General features: G+C 37.7%; 2 protein-coding genes across 2 annotated transcripts in view; one reads left to right on the forward strand and one right to left on the reverse strand.

Moving 5' to 3' along the window:
* Nucleotides 1-12,038, reverse strand: part of LOC135734043 (uncharacterized) — a 16,303-nt gene extending 4,265 nt beyond the window's left edge. Inside the window, exons 1-13 of the mRNA XM_065252945.2 lie at nucleotides 10,809-12,038; nucleotides 10,298-10,443; nucleotides 9,969-10,050; nucleotides 9,804-9,849; nucleotides 9,679-9,718; nucleotides 6,690-8,405; nucleotides 4,709-4,788; nucleotides 4,472-4,570; nucleotides 3,918-4,090; nucleotides 1,863-1,965; nucleotides 1,620-1,781; nucleotides 1,125-1,203; nucleotides 904-1,003 (exon numbers count right to left, since the gene is read on the reverse strand). Of these exons, the coding sequence (XP_065109017.1) occupies nucleotides 904-1,003; nucleotides 1,125-1,203; nucleotides 1,620-1,781; nucleotides 1,863-1,965; nucleotides 3,918-4,090; nucleotides 4,472-4,570; nucleotides 4,709-4,788; nucleotides 6,690-8,405; nucleotides 9,679-9,718; nucleotides 9,804-9,849; nucleotides 9,969-10,050; nucleotides 10,298-10,443; nucleotides 10,809-10,936 (2,954 nt within the window). The 5' untranslated portion in view covers nucleotides 10,937-12,038. The remainder of the gene's footprint in view (nucleotides 1-903; nucleotides 1,004-1,124; nucleotides 1,204-1,619; nucleotides 1,782-1,862; nucleotides 1,966-3,917; nucleotides 4,091-4,471; nucleotides 4,571-4,708; nucleotides 4,789-6,689; nucleotides 8,406-9,678; nucleotides 9,719-9,803; nucleotides 9,850-9,968; nucleotides 10,051-10,297; nucleotides 10,444-10,808) is intronic.
* A 1,885-nt stretch (nucleotides 12,039-13,923) lies between these two features.
* fam184aa (family with sequence similarity 184 member Aa) overlaps nucleotides 13,924-18,898 on the forward strand; it is a 36,478-nt gene continuing 31,503 nt past the window's right edge. Inside the window, exons 1-2 of the mRNA XM_065252969.2 lie at nucleotides 13,924-14,683; nucleotides 17,148-18,002. Coding sequence (XP_065109041.1) covers nucleotides 14,498-14,683; nucleotides 17,148-18,002 — 1,041 coding nt within the window. The 5' untranslated portion in view covers nucleotides 13,924-14,497. The remainder of the gene's footprint in view (nucleotides 14,684-17,147; nucleotides 18,003-18,898) is intronic.

The raw sequence follows: 18,898 nt of genomic DNA on the forward strand, positions 1-18,898 counted from the left end.
CTATCTATCTATCTATCTGTCTATGTCTATCTATCTATCTATCTATCTATCTATCTATCTATCTATCTATCTATCTATCTATCTATCTATCTATCTATCTATGTCTATCTATCTATGTCTATCTATCTATGTCTATCTATCTATGTCTATCTATGTCTGTCTATCGATCTATGTCTGTCTATCGATCTGTGTGTCTATCTGTCTATCGATCTGTGTGTCTATCTGTCTATCGATCTGTGTGTCTATCTGTCTATCGATCTGTGTGTCTATCTGTCTATCGATCTGTGTGTCTATCTGTCTATCGATCTGTGTGTCTATCTGTCTATCGATCTGTGTGTCTATCTGTCTATCGATCTGTGTGTCTATCTGTCTATCGATCTGTGTGTCTATCTGTCTATCGATCTGTGTGTCTATCTGTCTATCTATCTGTGTCTATCTGTGTCTATCTGTGTCTATCTATCTATCTATCTATCTATCTATCTATCTATCTATCTATCTATCTATCTATCTATCTATCTATCTATCTATCTATCTATCTATCTATCTGTGTCTATCTATCTATCTATCTATACTTATTTATTTATTATTTAGTTATAGGCCCGTAGCACGAAAAATATATGGTAAATGTGTAAATGACCCACTTTGTTAAATACTTTAATGTATGTATCTACAAACCATTAGAAACAGTATTATGTCTCATAAAGCAAACAAAATATGATAAAATGGGTCATTTGGCATATTTCCATTCATCTCATGTCACAGATGACAAACAAAAAATGTGTAAGTAATTCTTCAAACATGACAAAGGAAAGCCAAGTGTGAAAGAGAGATTTAGGGGCAGACAATGACTTTAGCTCCTATATGTAAGATCGGTTCAGTAACACATGACTGCCGCACCCTCACCATTTAACAAAAGAATCGACTCCCTGAGGCTTCAGGCGACGTAATTCTTTCGCTTCCCGTAGCCAGACGTGAATTTCCCCTGAGCTGTTGTTCGATCCACCTGAAATCAAATAACATTGGCCAAAGCAAACAGAGCTTGTTCTGTCATGAGCGATATTTCGAAATCGAGATGTACACACAACGATATAAAACACAGATGGCATCAAAAATTTAAAACGCACCCTTGGGCTCTGGAGGAACATATTTCAGCGAAACTGATAATGATCCATGAGACTGTTGTGAGTCTGGATTGTCTGAAGTCTGTAATTGAAAATGAAAACTGTTGTGAGAAGTGAGATAAAATGAGTTATCACTTTATAAGAGTAAGGTTTGTATACTGTATGCCCTGTTTTAAAATGTAGCTTCTGTAGAAACAACCTAGAAGTGCATCATCTAAATAAAAAACCTTTTCCGTCAGTCTTAGTACACAATGTAACTACAGAAGAGTCAAGTTTTAAAAAGGGAAAAATATCAAAACTCTTTGGTCATTTTTAAACACAATGCTAATGGTCTAATCATATTCAATAGATAATGCTAAGCTATGCTAAAAGTGGTACCGCCAGACCCGGAGATCAGCTGAATGGATTTCAAAACGGTTGCAAATAAAATGTTTAACTCTAGGGGAGCTGAATTTTTTTTTTTTTTTTAAAGAGGATTGTCCCCTTAAGGAACTGTACCTTGGGCTGTAGGGTGTACCAAGTAAGGGCCTGCTGTTCCCAGTCCCAGGTCTTTAAATCGATCTCCACCTGTCCCAGAAAGACATTTCTACCCCTGGAGTCATTGTGCCACACAGATAGGTTCAGAGTCTTTCCTGATAGCTCCTCACGCGTCACGTTGTACTGAAGAAAAGTTTCCAAATAAGATATATCCCAAAGTTTTTAATGAATGAATATTTGTAATGTACCTCATAGGAAACATACTCTCAGAGATTCGACGTATACTGGGCTCGTGGTGCGTTTTTTGATTGAGGTTTTCCTTTTGCTGCGATGTAACTTGTCTGGATAGAGGTACGTCTTCACGTAACTGTCAAAGAGAGTTTATATGAGGAAAACCCATAAAGTGAGCAAAACCTGACAATCTTGAGCAAAACCTCCCTTTGGGGACGTCCCTGTTTGTATAAATGCAACAAAAATATAGTAAATAACGTTTTTTATTGTACAAATGCAGAAAGTTTTCTGTTAGGGTTAGGGCAGTACACCAGTCTATGGCAAGTCCTCATGTAGATGAGTAAACATTTTCATAAATGTCACTTTAGTAATTTCACTGGTATTTAACAAATTTGAGCCTTTCACTGTAAAACCCTTAATGTATGCAAGCTTTTTTGGCAAAAAAACTTCATTTCTAAAAAAAGTCTCCAGTCATTTCTGAACAGTGGCGGCCGGTGACTTCTCTTCCGAGGGGCGTGAATTCAAAATATGTGTTTGGTGCGTCATGTGAACCTATGTGTATCATACATTATGTCAAAATACCTGAATGCTACACACGTATCGAAAGGGACGCTCACGTCCACCAAATACTCGCAAGACACTCCCTTTACAGTAAACTCTGATTACACATGAGATTATAGTATCTGGCAAACACAAGTGTCTCTTTTATCATAAACCCAGGGTTGCCAGGTCCAAGAAAAATTTCCAGCCCAATGACAACTTAAAACCCGCCCAAAAGGAATGAAAACTAGCCCAATTTTTAAATTTGTCAAATCACAGTAGAAAACTCCGGGATTACAACAAAGGCACTAAAATAAACTCTCACTATTGCTTTCAATGTACTTTCCATGCAGATGAACATTTTCTTAATGCACTTAAAGTGCTCTATTTTCACACACTATTCTGTTCTAAACAAAAAAATTCTACTTTAGTAATTCTTAAGATTATCTTAATGTTAAATGTACCCAACCGGGCCATTTTGAGACAGTATGAACTCTGCCCTTTTAACATACTATCTATGTATTTAAAATTTTCTATTTAACTTGAAAATATCATACAAAGATGGGTTCACATAGTGTGTAAATATCCTCTCAGTATAGACGTAACTTCTTACGTAAGGTAATTTCTTGTTTCTAACGTGATATTAAGAGCAAAACGAGCCCCCTTTTCCACTGACTTCCTGATGCTGGAGCTGTCCTTGGGTTGACAGGTATTTCTTATGGGATTAATGCACATTAGGAAAATAAAGAACGTTCATTTTATAAATCTACAGATAACCATTTTTGTGGCCGCGGCACATTATAAAACTAGCCCAAAAAAACGCAACCCGCGGCTCCGAAATTTTTCTCGCAACTGTATTTTCAAAATAGCCCAATTGTGCGGGAAAACCGCAAACCTGGCAACACTGCACAAACCCCTTCGAAGTGTCTGCAGCAGGCATGTATTTTGAAAAAAAAAATTGTTTAGCTTGACAACTGAAATCTGACATATGCGCGCCATCGTTCATGCAATTCTTCTTCTGTGCACTTAGAGGACTTTGCTGAAAAATCGTTGTGGTGTTTAACGGATTCTGCCAATAAACCTGTTTTTCTGAATGGCCCGAGGCTGGGATGAAGCAGATTTCAAGCAAAAGTATTTGATGAACATATAATACATGCCGAGAGCATTCGGTCAATATCATTATCTCATTTTGGATGGAGGTGGCGCTTAGCCTATAGGTGACCAAACGTGCCATTTTCCTGGACACGTAGGTCGAACGCATACGCCATCGAGGTACTCACAATTTAGTAAATGTCATTTTAAATGATTTATTTTTTTATTAAGACATTGTAACGGTTGCTTTTCTAAAATAGAGCCTAAACTATTAAACCTCGATGACGTGCGGTTGAAAAATCCAGAGGACACAGCCGAAATCCTGGCCAGGACGTGTCTGGGGAAAAAATGGCACCCTATGGTCACCCTAGTTTAGCAGCTTTTGCATCTGAGCTCTTCATATATTTATATACAGTACTGTGTATGTGTGTATGCATATTTTTATATATAACTCACGGGTCTGTGCGTTGTTTGCGGATATTGGCAATAGCCAGATCCTGACATTGTTCAATCATTATGATCAGCTCTCCGATAGGGCTGTACATCATTGCAAACTCTACAGAGCCTTGCACATGAACATTCCCAAAGTCCCCCGCCTCACTGTACACGCTCATCAAACTGCCGGTGCGCTTCAAAACACAAACAAACAAAGGGGATAAATCTCTCCTGAAGACAATCTGTTTATGGACTTTCATTTTAATTAGAAGGTGAAGCATGGTAGGAAGAGTTAGAGACAGAGAGGATTATAGGATTGGGATATGACACAATGTGAACTTGAACCCCATGACACCACTTCAGCCTTTGTGTGTCATCATAATGCATTGCAACATAATTTCATACCAGAGTTTATTATGCATGGTCTATCATGCAGTAAGTATTTATGAAAATGCTGTGGTGGCTTTCAAACGTCAAATAATTAATTGACTTTTTCTGTGCAGAAATGCAAAAAAATGACATGCTTCACCTTTAAAAACAACACAGGCAGAAATGGTAAATAAAATCCTGCTCACATTAACAGACAATCCACTTGAAGAATGACCTTTTTTGCTAGACAGATCTGACCCATAGCTGGACAGTGAGCTGTCATCATCCGAGTTCACCCCTTCATCCTGCAACATGAAAAATTATATAAACACCAACATTTTGCAGGTGTAACCAACACTACATGCTACATAGATGATGTGATACCCCCACTGTGAAGAGCCATAACATTATATTGGTGAGATGAATACTGTACACTAGCTCACCTCCCAAGCATCTGCGGTGTAGGAGGGCATTTTAGATCCCTCACCCGAAGCCTCCAAAACAAATGCTTCATGCCCGTTTCCTAAAAACAGCAAATAAAGCACAAAAATCTATGATTATACACCTACCAACAAAGACTTTAGTTAACAGGTGAAGGGTGAACTTTAGCAGCATGTATATACATAATCCAGGGTGTGTCTTTGTGAGCAGAGCATTGTTTCTGCAATATCAGCCCTTAAGGGCACAGATCAGAAAAGAAACCAGACACTCTTAAGCTTGCAGTTTCTGGGAATTTTGGAAACTTTCCATGGAAATTACACAATAATATATGGAATTGTGGCACGCGGAAGAAGATAAGTCAGATGTGAATGATGCTAATGTTTGTATGTGATGTGTCATTTGTAATTTGACCTATATATTTACAAATAATTTCCTTTAATTCCTTAAAGAGCACCCATTTCATTGCTAAAACAACGTTATTTTGTGTATTTGGTATAATACAATGTGTTCGCATGGTTTATGGTTAAAAACTACATTATAAAACGGCTCGTCCTTCATTCTGATTGGTTGAAACGCATTCTAAGCCGTGATAAAATACCCCGTTAACCCCACGGTTCAGACCGCATTTCATAAGTATCACTGCGCCACTGTTGCTACATACTGATTTATGAAAATAAACACCACAGTCTTTAATCATATTTTTTTTCTACAATTACTGGCAAATATTTATTGCGACTTTTCGATCACAAGATCTTGGAGGAGGAAGATCTTGTGATCGAAACGTCGCAATAAATATTTTTCATATTTTGCAAGTTAATAGTGTGCGGGATACCCTTTATTTTTATATTTGTTTGTTTTGTTTGAAAGCGGAGGGTCTGTTCTTTCATTTGATATATTTTATGTTTATTTAAAGAAGATAATTTAGCTGGAAGGCATTAAACTAAAACTGGGTGGCAACTTTTTTTAAACGCTGACGGGGAAAGAGTTAAGCATGCTTCCAAGCATATTTGATCATCACTTCAACAGTTGCACGATATAAATGTTAATGTATAAATTAGATGAATGTTGATTTATGAAAATATACACTACAGCCTTTAATCATATTTTCATTGTGTCTTTGCTGCATCTGTGTTGGTTGGGAACTGCACTCTGTTGCAGCCACACTTGATTCTGAGGAACTACTTTGTTTGGCGGAAGAGTAATATTTGTACTAACATAATTATAACTTATTTGTGTTTTATTTTATGAAACCCTGCTATGCATATGAAATAACAGTTTTATAAAAGCAATAAGCCCCGCAAAGCAGTGGTGTTACAGTGCATTTTATAACAGCTAACAACGCCCCTTGGCTGTTATAAAATGCACTGGTAACCCACTGCTTCTTGGGGCTTATGGCTTTATTATTTTCCACATACCATACATTTTTGTAGCTCCAGATATCATTGCCTTCCTCACATGCATTGATTTTGTACAAAACACATTGATTTGAAAAGCTCTGTGTACCTAATTGGCCAGCTAATCTGTACGTTGTGATTGGCCTGAATACCTCTCACTTCAGTCAGAAATGTGACGCTAAAAATTCGGTCACAATGCAATGCTAACAGGAGTTAACTTACAGGCTGACTCCAAAGCAGGCGGAATTATAATAATGTCGGTCTTGTCTACATCACCAATCCCAGAAAGTAAACTGTTGCCTACAATCTGTGTGTTTGTTGTAGTCCAAGAAAAGAGATTTAAGTTTAGACGAAAACACGCATCATTGTTTCCTTTGGGGTTTGTACCTTTTGCATATCGTTAACATGTACTAATACACACTTACACACCAAAGGAAATGTAAAATCGTGAATCAGACCATACTTGCCCTTTAAGTTTCCAACTTGGAATATTTCCACAATTCCAACCCTACTCTTAATAACAAAGGCTACTTACAAAACAGTACAAAACATGCACTAATAGAAGACATTACTTTATGTGACTACTTACCTTCCATTTCTTTCGCACCAGGAGATTCAGATGGCAAAATCACTATTGTGGGAAGTTTATTGTCTCTGTCCTCAGCTGTGATCTTCGGCAAAACAGGTGGTCTTGTCTTTTGGGCTCTTGCAAGAACATTTAGTAGAATACTTGACTCTTTACTCTGATTTGTGTCTTTGTATCCCTCCAAATCTTTCATTTCTGAAGAACCACGCGTGGGTTCTGCTAAAGTAAGTGGTCCGACAATGTCTTCAGACGATGATTTGTAAGTATTAGGTGGATGAACTGCCGTAAAAGCTGCGTTATCATTTCGTTTAAAGCCGACATGCAATCTAACATCTCCACCAGTGTGCACCAACTTTCCATCATCTGTCATGGAAAGATGATCTTTGCTGAGCTTTCCCAAAACATCACTCGGCCTATGCTTGTCATCCGTTGGCTGTATTTGATCCTTTTCTTCATAGGAAGGGTTTTTGGTAAATTTAGTGTTAACATTTCCACCGTGTGCTAATTTTCCATCATCTGTCATAGAAAGATGGTGTTTGCTTAATTGTTGTAGGTTCAGATCACTTGATGACTTTACTTTTTCTCTATCTTCACAGGCATCATCTTCCTTTATCACACTTGCATGTGGTTGCACCGCATTTACAGTTGTTTTTTGATTTGGTAACAGCTCAGTGTGGATGTTAGACGTTTCCTTTTTTCTGGTCTCAACTTGCTGGAAGTCATCTTTTTGATGCGTAGGGTCAGAAGGAATTTTGTGTGATTCCATTTTAATTTCCCATTTCCCAGTATTGGAATACCCATCCATGTGTTTTTCACCACTCACATGCTTTGATAGCTGATCTGTATCCGCCTTGGCAAGCATGCCAGTGTTTACATATTTTCGCTCGCATCCCTTCCTGTCTAAACTTGTCTTGTCATTTGCCTCATCTCTGGAGACCACTTCACCACTACTAGCTGAGTTTGAGAAAACCGCCTTATCTGTCTCCGACTCACTATGTATAAATTTTATCAAATTTTGCTGATTTCCATCTGTGCTGCCTTTTGAAGCATTGGCTGAATAAGTAATTTCTTTTGAACCTAAAAGTTTGGAGATGTTTGATCTTTCTGAAGAAACGTCCTGGATGAAGCGTTTAGGCTTAACTGGAGGAATTTTCTCAGATACCATTTTTAATGTTATTTGATCTGCAGAATTTAAAGATGAAGACTCAAAATCAACATTAATCCCATCTACTTTCTTTAGATCTGATATGTCCTTCTTCATTGGTGCCTTTGCATTCTCACCGTGTGTATTTACCTCTTTCAGTTTAGGTTCAACAGTAGTACTTTCATCCTGTGTAGGTTTAACTGGGTTTGCCTCTAGGGAGATCTTCACCCAGTTTTCTTCAAATGATTGGTCTTTCTTTAGCGCAGGTGGAAGTGAAATCTTTCTCCGTCGCTCAGCATTTGTTGCATCTTTTGTGGAACTTCTTTCAGATTTAGTCTCAGGTTGCATTTGAACTGCACTTGACCATTGAACACCGCCTGTTGTTCTGTCACCAGAGAAGTCTTTGGGTTGAGTTTCTGTTGAGTTGTTTCTTGGCTCTGTGTCATTGGGGGCAGGTCTGAGATCACTTATTTTTTCTAAAGAGCTTTTAGGTTGTGCTTTTGGGTCAGTGTTATTGAATGTAGGTTTGTGACCATCTGAAGCTGATTTTTCTGATGGGTTTTTATCAGCCGGACCTGCAGTAAAGAAGATAATGCCTCTATAAATACATTAGGGCCAGTTTAGTTATTTCCAATTTTTAATTCAACTCATTTGCTTATAAAAGTATCCAGTTGTAAAACTGTTCAGATTCTTAATACAATAAGGGACGGTTTCCCGGACTGTAGAAGATGTCCAAACTGAAAAAAAGTTGCACTGACATATCTTAAAATACATCAGTGCCCTTTTCTTGCCTCAAAATGCACACAAGTAATGCTTTTAGAAAGGCGTATTAAAAAATGTGTTAATTTCATAATTAAACTAAGGCCTAGTCCTGGCTTAAGTTTAGATTAATCTAGGACTAGGCCTTAGTTATATTAATACATTTAAGTAGTTTTAAGGGGTGCCAAAATTAATGCGTTAAAAATGCATTAACGTAAATTCATTTTAACGACACAATTTTGTTTATTAATGTACGATTAATGCAATGCACAATTTTTGTTTGACCCTTGGCCTAGCCATTGTTGGGAAAATATAATTTTAGAAGCATTAAATAGTCATTAAACGTCTAAAATTATCTTTATTTGTACTTTTCTGAGAGGTGTACTGTCCTAAATGCTTAATCTAATACAAAGATGTGTGTCCATCGACTTGCGCACTCCATCCATCTGAAATTTTGGTTTTGGTTATTATTTGGTTATTACACTAAGGTTATATTTGTTGCCTCTTTCACTAATAATATTTATTATATTTGTCCATGCCTATGTTGTTTAGAGTATTAACAACTTGAAAAGTCTTAAAGAGCACCCATTAAATTTTTCCATTTGTTTGTTGTAGTCCAAGAAAAGAGATTTACATTGGAGACGATAACTTGCGGCATCGTTTACTTTGGGGTTTGTACCTTTTGCATTTCGTAACATGCAATAATACACACTTACACACCAAAAGAAATTTAAAAACGTGAATTGGACAATAGGTGCTCTTTAAATTAAGGTAAATATAGAACTGAAAATGTCAGGTTACCTCATGAAAATCATGCGATTAATGTAGATTAAATATTGTAATCATTGGACAGCCCTAGTAGTTTTACATACAAACCTTACAAAAAACATTACTGGTGTGCATGTTGAGACAAAACAATGGCACTGATTATGTAAAGATAAGGTGTTTAAATTAGGGCAGGTACATGCATTTTAGTTTCGGACTTGGATAAGCCCTGTCTGGGAAACCGCCCCTTTATCACCTAAACAAAGCTTACTTAACAATTTAGTTGTATAATTTATTTAAAATGACCATTTAATTCAAACTCACTGTCGTCCATAAAGTCCCCATCAGTATATTGGTGATAGTTCTGAAAAAAACAATACATTGAAATTCCAGTCTTGCATAAGAATTGTGGATATTTCTAAATAATCAGAAAATATGGTGTGACAAACCTCTTTTGTAAGAGCTGGATGAATTAATCTAGGGTCAGCAGACGCACTACAGTGGAAAACAATTTACAACATACATGAATGTACATGCCTGACCTGGCTTACTTTGTGACTAAGAGAGAATATTAAATACTTATGAAATGGCTGGCTTTAAATAAAGATTATTACTTTGGAGGTGCGGTACACGTCCCATTTTCATCTTCTTTCTTCTCCTCTTCTACATTCTTCAGGAAAGGATTGAATTTATGAGCTGAGTTTAAAAAGAGACACGCAAATGCAATGAGTTCTGACAGGTAATGTACTGTACTAATATTTGCTTAAAAAAAGTTTTGTAGCCAACTAGCTATTCAAAGGCATGCAGGGCACATATTGACACATATGCACAGTTAGTGGGAAACATTTGAAAGGACTGAGGGTTGTGGTGTATGTGCATTGCAAGATTTAAAAAAATCTTGACCAGAATGAGTTTAGGAAGGACAACATGGATTGCAACACACCTGCTGTTTTCTTCCATCTCATGGAGGACCTCACTACCGCTGTGACATCGGTTCGTTGGCCGTATCGCTTGGCACTGAGCTCCTCGAACCACTCACCTGTCAAGGTCTTGAGCTGACTGAGGTCAGGCACTGACTGCCTTAGTTTCCTGGTATGTAAAACACAAGCAGTGTTCTGTATCTGATGTTACTACGCCTACAGATTAATGGTTTGCACAACTTTTGTAAACCGTAGAAATGTTATCTTACATGCAATCCCACTTTAAATTAGTTTCTTATATAAAGCATACTAAAGTTTGCACAAACCAACTGCAAATCATCTGCAATACTTAAAATTGTAATAATAGTGAAGTAAGAAAAAAATATGAAACGGTAACATTTATGTAAGGTCCAAAATGATTTCATTCCTCAAAGTTAAGTAGACACCTTATGCGTGTAGACTCATACTTAAGCGTGCAATAGCATAGTGAAGCACGCATACTCGTATGAAAGTTTCAAGAAACATATTTCCTACCTGACTCGTCCCGTCTCAAGTCTTTTTAAATCCTCATCTCGCAACAGCACTTGTCGGATCGCTGCCTCTTCCTCCGCGGACAGAAAGCTCAGGTCAATAAAATCTAATGCGCTTTTAGTTGGTTTCATGCTGTTTAATGAAAACTTCTTTCTAGCAGCCGCGCGCCTCTCAAGGTAATCTTCAAACTGCTCAGTGTTCCTCTAATCAAAAATATATGTACCTACTTTCATTAACTCCGGAGGTGTTTAGCTGGTAACGGGTGAGTGAGGAAACGAGTTGTGCTTTCAGCGCATGGTTAAAAGCCCGTTCACGTTCACGGGCAGTGACGTCATTCGTCAACACAGTTTGGGAAAAGATAATGAAGTCGCTAATGTTTGCTTTCCAGTGTCCTTCAATATAACCTGGTTAACTTAAGCAGATCAAAACTGCAGTGTTTATTACTATCGTAAAGTGTATTAATATTTCTACATACCATGGGGTTTTTGCTTGCTAGAAAATAAAGTATATACATTTATAAAGTTTATAAAATGTATCATAAAACTACAGAATACTTCATATTATATTTTAACAAAATGTAGTCATATTTTTATGTGGGATAGTTGAGGTTAAAATATTAATAAAAGTAGCTTTTATCTTCACAATTTGACCATTAAGCACATCATTAACTTACTACGATAGTATATTTTATTTTTTTAAATACTATATTAAATTACATTTCGTGTAAATGGCAAAATCCAAAATTACCTTTCATTGTGATTACCTAATAAAGTTTCCCATGTATCAAATTGAAATAATTTTCGTATCAGTTACCAAATATTTTGACACAACGTGCTTTCTCTCTGTAAGTTTAGAGATTGTCAAATAAGAGGAAGTAGTAGAGGTTAGGTCTTTATGCGTCAAGCAAGAGGATGAGATTATATCATCTGACTATTAGAATGCTGCTGGTTTCCTGTTACTTGGTACTAGCTAGTCTAAGTATTTTTGCTAATGTGTGCTTTTTTGATTTTGAGAAGCTTTTGGAAAGATACACAAAGTAAGATTGTTTCCCAGCCCAACATTTATATTGGGATGTGTTTGGAATGCATTCACCATTGACTTTGGTGTGTTACTGAAAGAACAATGTTGACCAACACCACACCCTTTAGATAAGTCTTTTGCAATGAATAGATATGTTTGAGTTTATGTGGCGCTGCGCCATTTGACGTTTCCTTTTATCACACAGGTACACAGCTGTAAGAAAATTAAAATGGGTTGTGTTTGGTAAACATGAGTACCCTACAGCAGTGGTTATAAAACTTTTTCGGCATGCGGCCCCCCCATGTGTACAGTGCACCCCCCCAAAAAAAATATTCAAAACATTCCAAAACTTAAAATTCTTCAAAATAATTTTAATTTTTCTGAGGTTTAATTACACAGAATGTATGATAAATGAATGTATTTTATAAAATGTCATAAAACCATGGCACCATCTTAGGGCCCCCAGTTTGAGCACCACTGCCCTACAGCACTCCCGTCGGCCTACCAGTAGGTGGCATTTATGACAAAAAAAAGAGACTTAGCTGTTTATATGGTTGATAAATTAAATACCTGTCCAGGGATCTGCATGGATTTGAATGCCTTTGAGGAGAAACGTGTAGCACGAATTTGACGCAAAGATGCACATAGCCTGTATAGTAAAATCCATCCAAGATTTTCTTTGCCCAAGGAAGCATTTGATAATTTGAAAGATGTTTTGTTCATACGTTTGTATGTTATATATAAGAAAACGTTGCTGTTTTTGCAAACGCTCATGTAAATATGCATCTTTGGAATGTTTTTCTCTAATTAAAATACATGTATTTTATGCAATCAACTGCCTGTTTTATGGAAAATACTGTTTTAATTGTTATCAATGATCAATGTGTGTGTATAAATGTGTAGCTTAGAGCAATTTATTTTGAATGACTTTTATCTTATATAGGAGCATGTTGCTTTTATTCCTTCTCACAAATGTTCTGCGTTGCATCCGGGCATTCTGCATCTAGCCTACAAAGATTTTAGATTCTCTAGCATTTGAGGCAAATGGATTGCATCATATTTCCTAATTCTCTTATCTGGGTGTGGCTTTCTTTAAATTATTTGGGAGCAGTTTACAATAAGGTTGTATTTGTTAACATTAGTCAAGTTAATGCACAATGAACTATAGCATGAACAACTGTATTAACATTAAAAAAGATGAATAAATGCTGCATTAACTATATTTCTCATATTTGGTTTGTTAGTTGATCCATTTTTAATCATGTTAACAAATACAACTTTACTGTAAAGCATGGGCGGATTGGCCATCTGGCAATTCTGGCAAATGGACCATTCTGGACCATTTTTTAAATGTGGGCCGGTGAGATTTTTTTATATGTGACCCACATTGCCCATGTGAAGCCCATGCCCACATGTAACCCATGCTGCCCAGATGGGACCCACGTTGGGATCAATGTTGGCAGGGTGGAAACCAAAAGTCCAAAATAAAACCTGTGTATCACTTTCAGGTCAGTTCACAAGTCTGTGAAAATGTATAGCTTTTGCTGCTGACCCACCAACTCATCTGCCTGATTTAAATAGTATAACAATGTACCAATTTACTTTAATTGTTTAAGTAACATTGTGCTGCATTGCGTTTTGAAGCATGGTAAAGATATCTATGCTAAATTACTTTGTTTTGTATACTGTATGCTAATAGCTACTAGACATCTGCTGTTTTCTTAAAGCTGACTTTTAATTTACGTACAAGAAAGACATTTAGTAATTCCCCAAAATTGCTTGGATTTATACTGACATGTATTATCTTTGTCACATTAAATTAACCTTAAGTACATTAGCTACATGTAAAATATAGGTCTATGGTGTTTTAAGGATGTGTCAACGTGTCAACTGCGCGTGTAACATTTTATATAGGCTAACGCACCACCCTGCAACCGAGCTATATTTTACATTGCCCTTCATTTTATTTAACAAACACTTAAAATAAATCTTGGAATGGCGAACATTTTTTTTTTTTTAGTTAATCGGGAAGAGAACAACATAGACTGAACCCATTTTACACCATAGCTACGACGCATATAACGATATATTATAGGGCAATGCTGTCTAAACCGTCAGCCTTTTTAAATGAACAAATGATCAATGGTGCTTATTTTGCATTTTGCAATCGTGTTTTACAAATTTAATAGTAAATTAATAGTATACGTATAGCCTATATTATCCAGCAGAAATCTTTCTCCAAAAGATATGGTGTGAGGTAACCATGCGCGCGCTCATTACTGAGACCATACAGCTCTGACGTCATCATTTACAACTCTCTCACTCACTCACTTTTGCAGGCACCCTCTCTCTCTCCTCCGTTCTGCATCTGCCAGCGCGTGTGATGATGCACGAGCGTCCAGCCTATTGTCAAGTACCCGTTCACTGAAAACATAAATAACATGAATTTGCGCGCGTGTTACGCATCGAGAAGCGTTAATATCAGTCGTTTGCAATATTAATTCTCCGTCAATGTTTGGCATACAGCCCTTTCATCGGTGCTCTTAAACGAAGTGATTGACATGTGGATGAACACCACGGTGGATCTGGATGCATTCATACGGATGACCGGTGAGGTGATGTCGCAGCATCATCCTTAACCAACTCGCAGGGATCTTGTTTCGTAAGTGAAGATGGCGACGGGAACGGGATGGCAGCAACCGTACAGCGCAGCTCCAGGCAACACCGTTCCTGCCTCCGGATCAGGGACCAGTCCATCCTTAACATCCAGTAATCTGCTGTACGAGTCTGCTCTCAGCATGGAGTACACTCAAGATCTGCACCTGAAGATGAGTAAAAAAATAGCACAACTCACTAAGGTTGGTATGATGATTGCTTTAGATTTGAGGAAATATGGCAGCAGTGTATTAAAACTTCAATGTTCTGCATGTTGTTTAATCTTTATCCCCCACTGAGAAGATGCCCTACATATTGGAATGTTGCACCGCAGCAACAATCCAGCAAAAATCTGTTTATAATCCTAGATACGATTTGCAAGATGCGTTTAATCTCTGATTAGTTTCTAAATAAATAGCATCACAAACACATTTATGTAATAAATGCATGCTTCTTTAATGCAAAGATAATCTGTTATGTTTGGGGTCCCAGAGGCATGATGCATGTGTATAAACAATAATTGTGCAATCAATCTGTTATTTCCCTATACAAATCTTTTAATATGTTCCCCAAACAAAAGCCAGCAGGAAAAATTGTGCTGTAGCCTAATCCTGTTTTGTCACACAGCATGACACATTGCAGAAATGTGTCAGGTATCTATTCTCTAGTTTCGCTTTGGTTTAAGTTTGACATTGTGGAAAAATGCATTTAAAGGGATAGTTCACCCAAAAATGAAAATTCTGTTTATTCTCATTTACTCACCGCATGTGGTTCTAAACCTGTATGAGATTCCTATGAACACACACACACACACACACACACACACACACACACACACAAAAAAACATAATTTAATAAGTTAAGTTAAAGGATTAGTCAATTTTCTTTAAAAAAATCCAGATAATTTACTCATCACCATGTCATCCAAAATGTTGATGTCTTTCTTTGTTCAGTCGAGAAGAAATTATGTTTTTTGAGGAAAACATTTCAGGATTTTTCTCATTTTAATGGACTTTAATGGACCCCAACACGTAACAATTTTATTGCAGTTTAAAATTGCAGTTTCAACAGAGTTTCAAAGGGCTCTAAACGATCCCAAACAAGGCATAAGGGTCCTATCTAGAGAAACTTTTGTCATTTTTGATAATAAAAATAAAAATATGCACTTTTAAACCACAATCTTCTTGTCCTGTGACACGCCAGCGTGACCTCACTTAATTGCGTAATGACGTGGAAAGGTCACGTGTTACATATATGAAACGCACATTTGCGGACCATTTTAAACAATAAACTGACACAAAGACATTATCATTCGACATACTGTACAACAACGTCAGAACGGTCCTCTTTCTCCACACTTGTAAACACTTGGGCGTAGTTTCGTATACGTCCTCCGTGACCTCTTGACGTGATGACATATTGCGTGAGGTCGCGCTGGCGCCTCACATGACCGGAGATAGACAAGAAGTTGTGGTTTAAAAGTTCATATTTTTTTATTTTTCTTGTCAATAAGGACAATCGTTTCTCTAGATAAGACCCTTATGCCTCGTTTGGGATCTTTAGAGTCTTTTGAAACCCCGTTGAAACTGCAATTTTAAACTGCATTAAAACTGTTGCGTGTTGGTGGCCATTAAAGTCCATTAAAATGAGAAAAATCCTCAAAAAACATAATTTCTTCTCGACTGAACAAAGAAAGACATCAACATTTTGCCTGACATGGTCGTGAGTAAATTATCTGGATTTTTTTAAGAAAATTGACTAATCCTTTAAGCACACAGTTTAGGTACCCAGCGACTTCCATAGTAGGAAAAACAAATACTATGGAAGTAAGTGGGTATCGTCACCTGTGTGTTTACCATTTTTTATCAAAATATATTTTGTGTTCAATAAAGAAACTCATACAGGTTTAGAACAACATGAGGGTAAATAATGAATTTTCATTTTTGGATGAACTATCCTATCAGATCAGAGTATCTTAGATGATGCATTGCATTTGTTTATTTTTTAAACCTAGTGGTGGATCTGTTGAGACTCCAAACATAAGTAGCGTTACATTTTCCATGATGAATTCTAATATTTAGCTCTCATGGGATTAGGAAAACCTGTAACGCATCAACAGGATACTCTCTCAGACCCCAAAAGAATATAAGTGTTAAATAAATTCAAGTATTCCTTCTCTTCATTAGTAAAAAAATAAAGAAGGCGGTTGAATAAAGTGAGCATGAAAGAAAATTCAGTTTTGCAGGTGAGAAATTGCTTGGGGATGTTTTGATAAACTACTTAAGGCTACAATTGTGAAGCACAAATGTCTTAAAGTATGTTAATAACATAGGATGCGACAGAAAGAAATCAATTAAAGATGAAACGAAGAACAGCTGTACGAGAGCAGCAAGTGAAGACTGTTTGCTTTGATGTGAAACTCTTAAGTGAAGGGAAAGAGTGTCGTGTTAATGAAAAGCTTGACTGAAAAGCGTTTGAACCTGAATGCCTCCAGAAGTGAATTTTAATACAGAACCTGTCCTCTTAAATTAAACGTTTGATCATTTAATTTAATAATTGGTTATTGGCATTGTTTAGTATTCGTATTTTATCTAAGTGTCATGCATTGAGAAGTGTATCTACTGTAGGTTTTTTGATAGAAGATCTAAAGAAAAAAAATTCTTCTAGGTCATTTATGCCCTCAACACAAAAAACGACGAGCATGAAGATGCTATCCAGTCTCTAAAGGAGGCTCATGATGAGGAGGTGCAACACATCCTGACGGAGACACGGGAGAAGATCTTCCACTACAAGAGCAAGATCGGAGACGAGGCCGACTTGAAACGTCGCCTGCAGTCCCTGGAGGAATCCGTGGAGCTGCACGAACACATGAAACGTCAAGCCTTGGCCGAGTTCGAGATGTATCGCCAGCGCATGGAGGACACGCAGTTGTGCACGGAGGCCCAGCACACGCAACGCGTGGTCTCCATGTCCCGTGAGGTGGAGGACATGCGACACGAGTTCGAGGAGAAACTGCGCTCCTTCAGCCAGGTGCAGGCTCAGTTCGAGCAGGAGAAACGGCGTGCGATGGACGAGCTGAAATCGTCCCACCGGCTGGAGGTGGAGGAGCTGCTGGAAAGCCAGGAGAACCAGAGCGTGTCTTCCAGCATGGAGCAGGAGAAGCTGGCCGAGCTACATCGTACCGAGCTGGAGTCCCTGATGGAGCGCGTGGAGGAGTTGATGCAAGACAAGGTCCGGCTGGTGGAGGAGTACGAGGCCAAGCTGAGCAAGGCCCAGGCGTTTTACGAACGTGAGCTGGAGGCCATGAGGCGAACGCAGCAGCTCACGACAGAAAACCTGCTGGCCTGGAAGAGGACGGAGGTGGAACTAAGGAAGGAGTTTCAGGTGCAGGAAGGTGCGCTCCAGAGGACGCTTTGCAAGCTCCGCTCTGAATTACACAGAGCTCAGGAGGAGGCGCGAGAGAGCAGAGACAAAACCAACAGACTGCAGGCGTCTCTCAACAACGCAGAGGTCACAATCACGGTACTGTATGAATTACAGCACATTCCTTGAAAAGAGCTTCAGACTTTTCTTTAGAAATTTGAAGGCCACATTAAATCTGTCTTTGTACTACTTTTCAGACATCTTTGGCAAGATTTTATTCTTTTGTCCTTGTCGCATAGCCAGACGTTCAATCTTAAAAATGAAAAATCACTTTCAATGTGAATTATTACATGCTATGAAAAACGAAACAAAGAGTAAGAAACTAATCGTATAGCATCAAACCAGCATGGGTATTATGCTGGTCTATGCTGGTTTAGCTGGTGATCACCAGCATACCAGCACCAAAACACAACATGCTAGTATGACCAGCATGGGATGCTGGTGCTAATGCTGGTTTAGCTGGTGTTAATGCTGGTTTGGTGCTGGTTTAGCTGGTGTTCAGTAGCAAACCAGCACCAAAACACAACATATGCTGGTCTTGCTGGTATGCTGTTTTTTCAGCAGGGTACCCAGGGTGCGATTTGTGGAAAAAATCAGAGAGGGGGTGTTTTTCAAATATTTTTATTTATAAAAAAAATAATGCATGAATAACGCTTATTAGGCTTATTATGGTGGTCCTTACAATGGGTCAAATTTTTTTTTTAAATGTTCAACTCTCACCCCCTAAATGTGTTAGGATATCAATAAAAACACACTGTGCACAATTTTAAAAGTTCCTACAATATCTAGAGATTGCTCAAAGCCTTTGAATATTTCCCAAATCACATTTTTTTGCAAAAACTGTTACTGTACTATTTAAAAACACACATAAAACTTGCTTCTTGGAGGGTAACTTTGTTTCAGTTTTTTGAGTCTCTTCTGATCCGAGGAACCATACAGCTTGCTTCATGTTGCTTCAGCCATTGTCTCAGTGTATATTGTCTATTCACATTGAA

Source organism: Paramisgurnus dabryanus, chromosome 17 (genome assembly GCF_030506205.2).
Source record: "Paramisgurnus dabryanus chromosome 17, PD_genome_1.1, whole genome shotgun sequence".
Taxonomy (NCBI): domain Eukaryota; kingdom Metazoa; phylum Chordata; class Actinopteri; order Cypriniformes; family Cobitidae; genus Paramisgurnus; species Paramisgurnus dabryanus.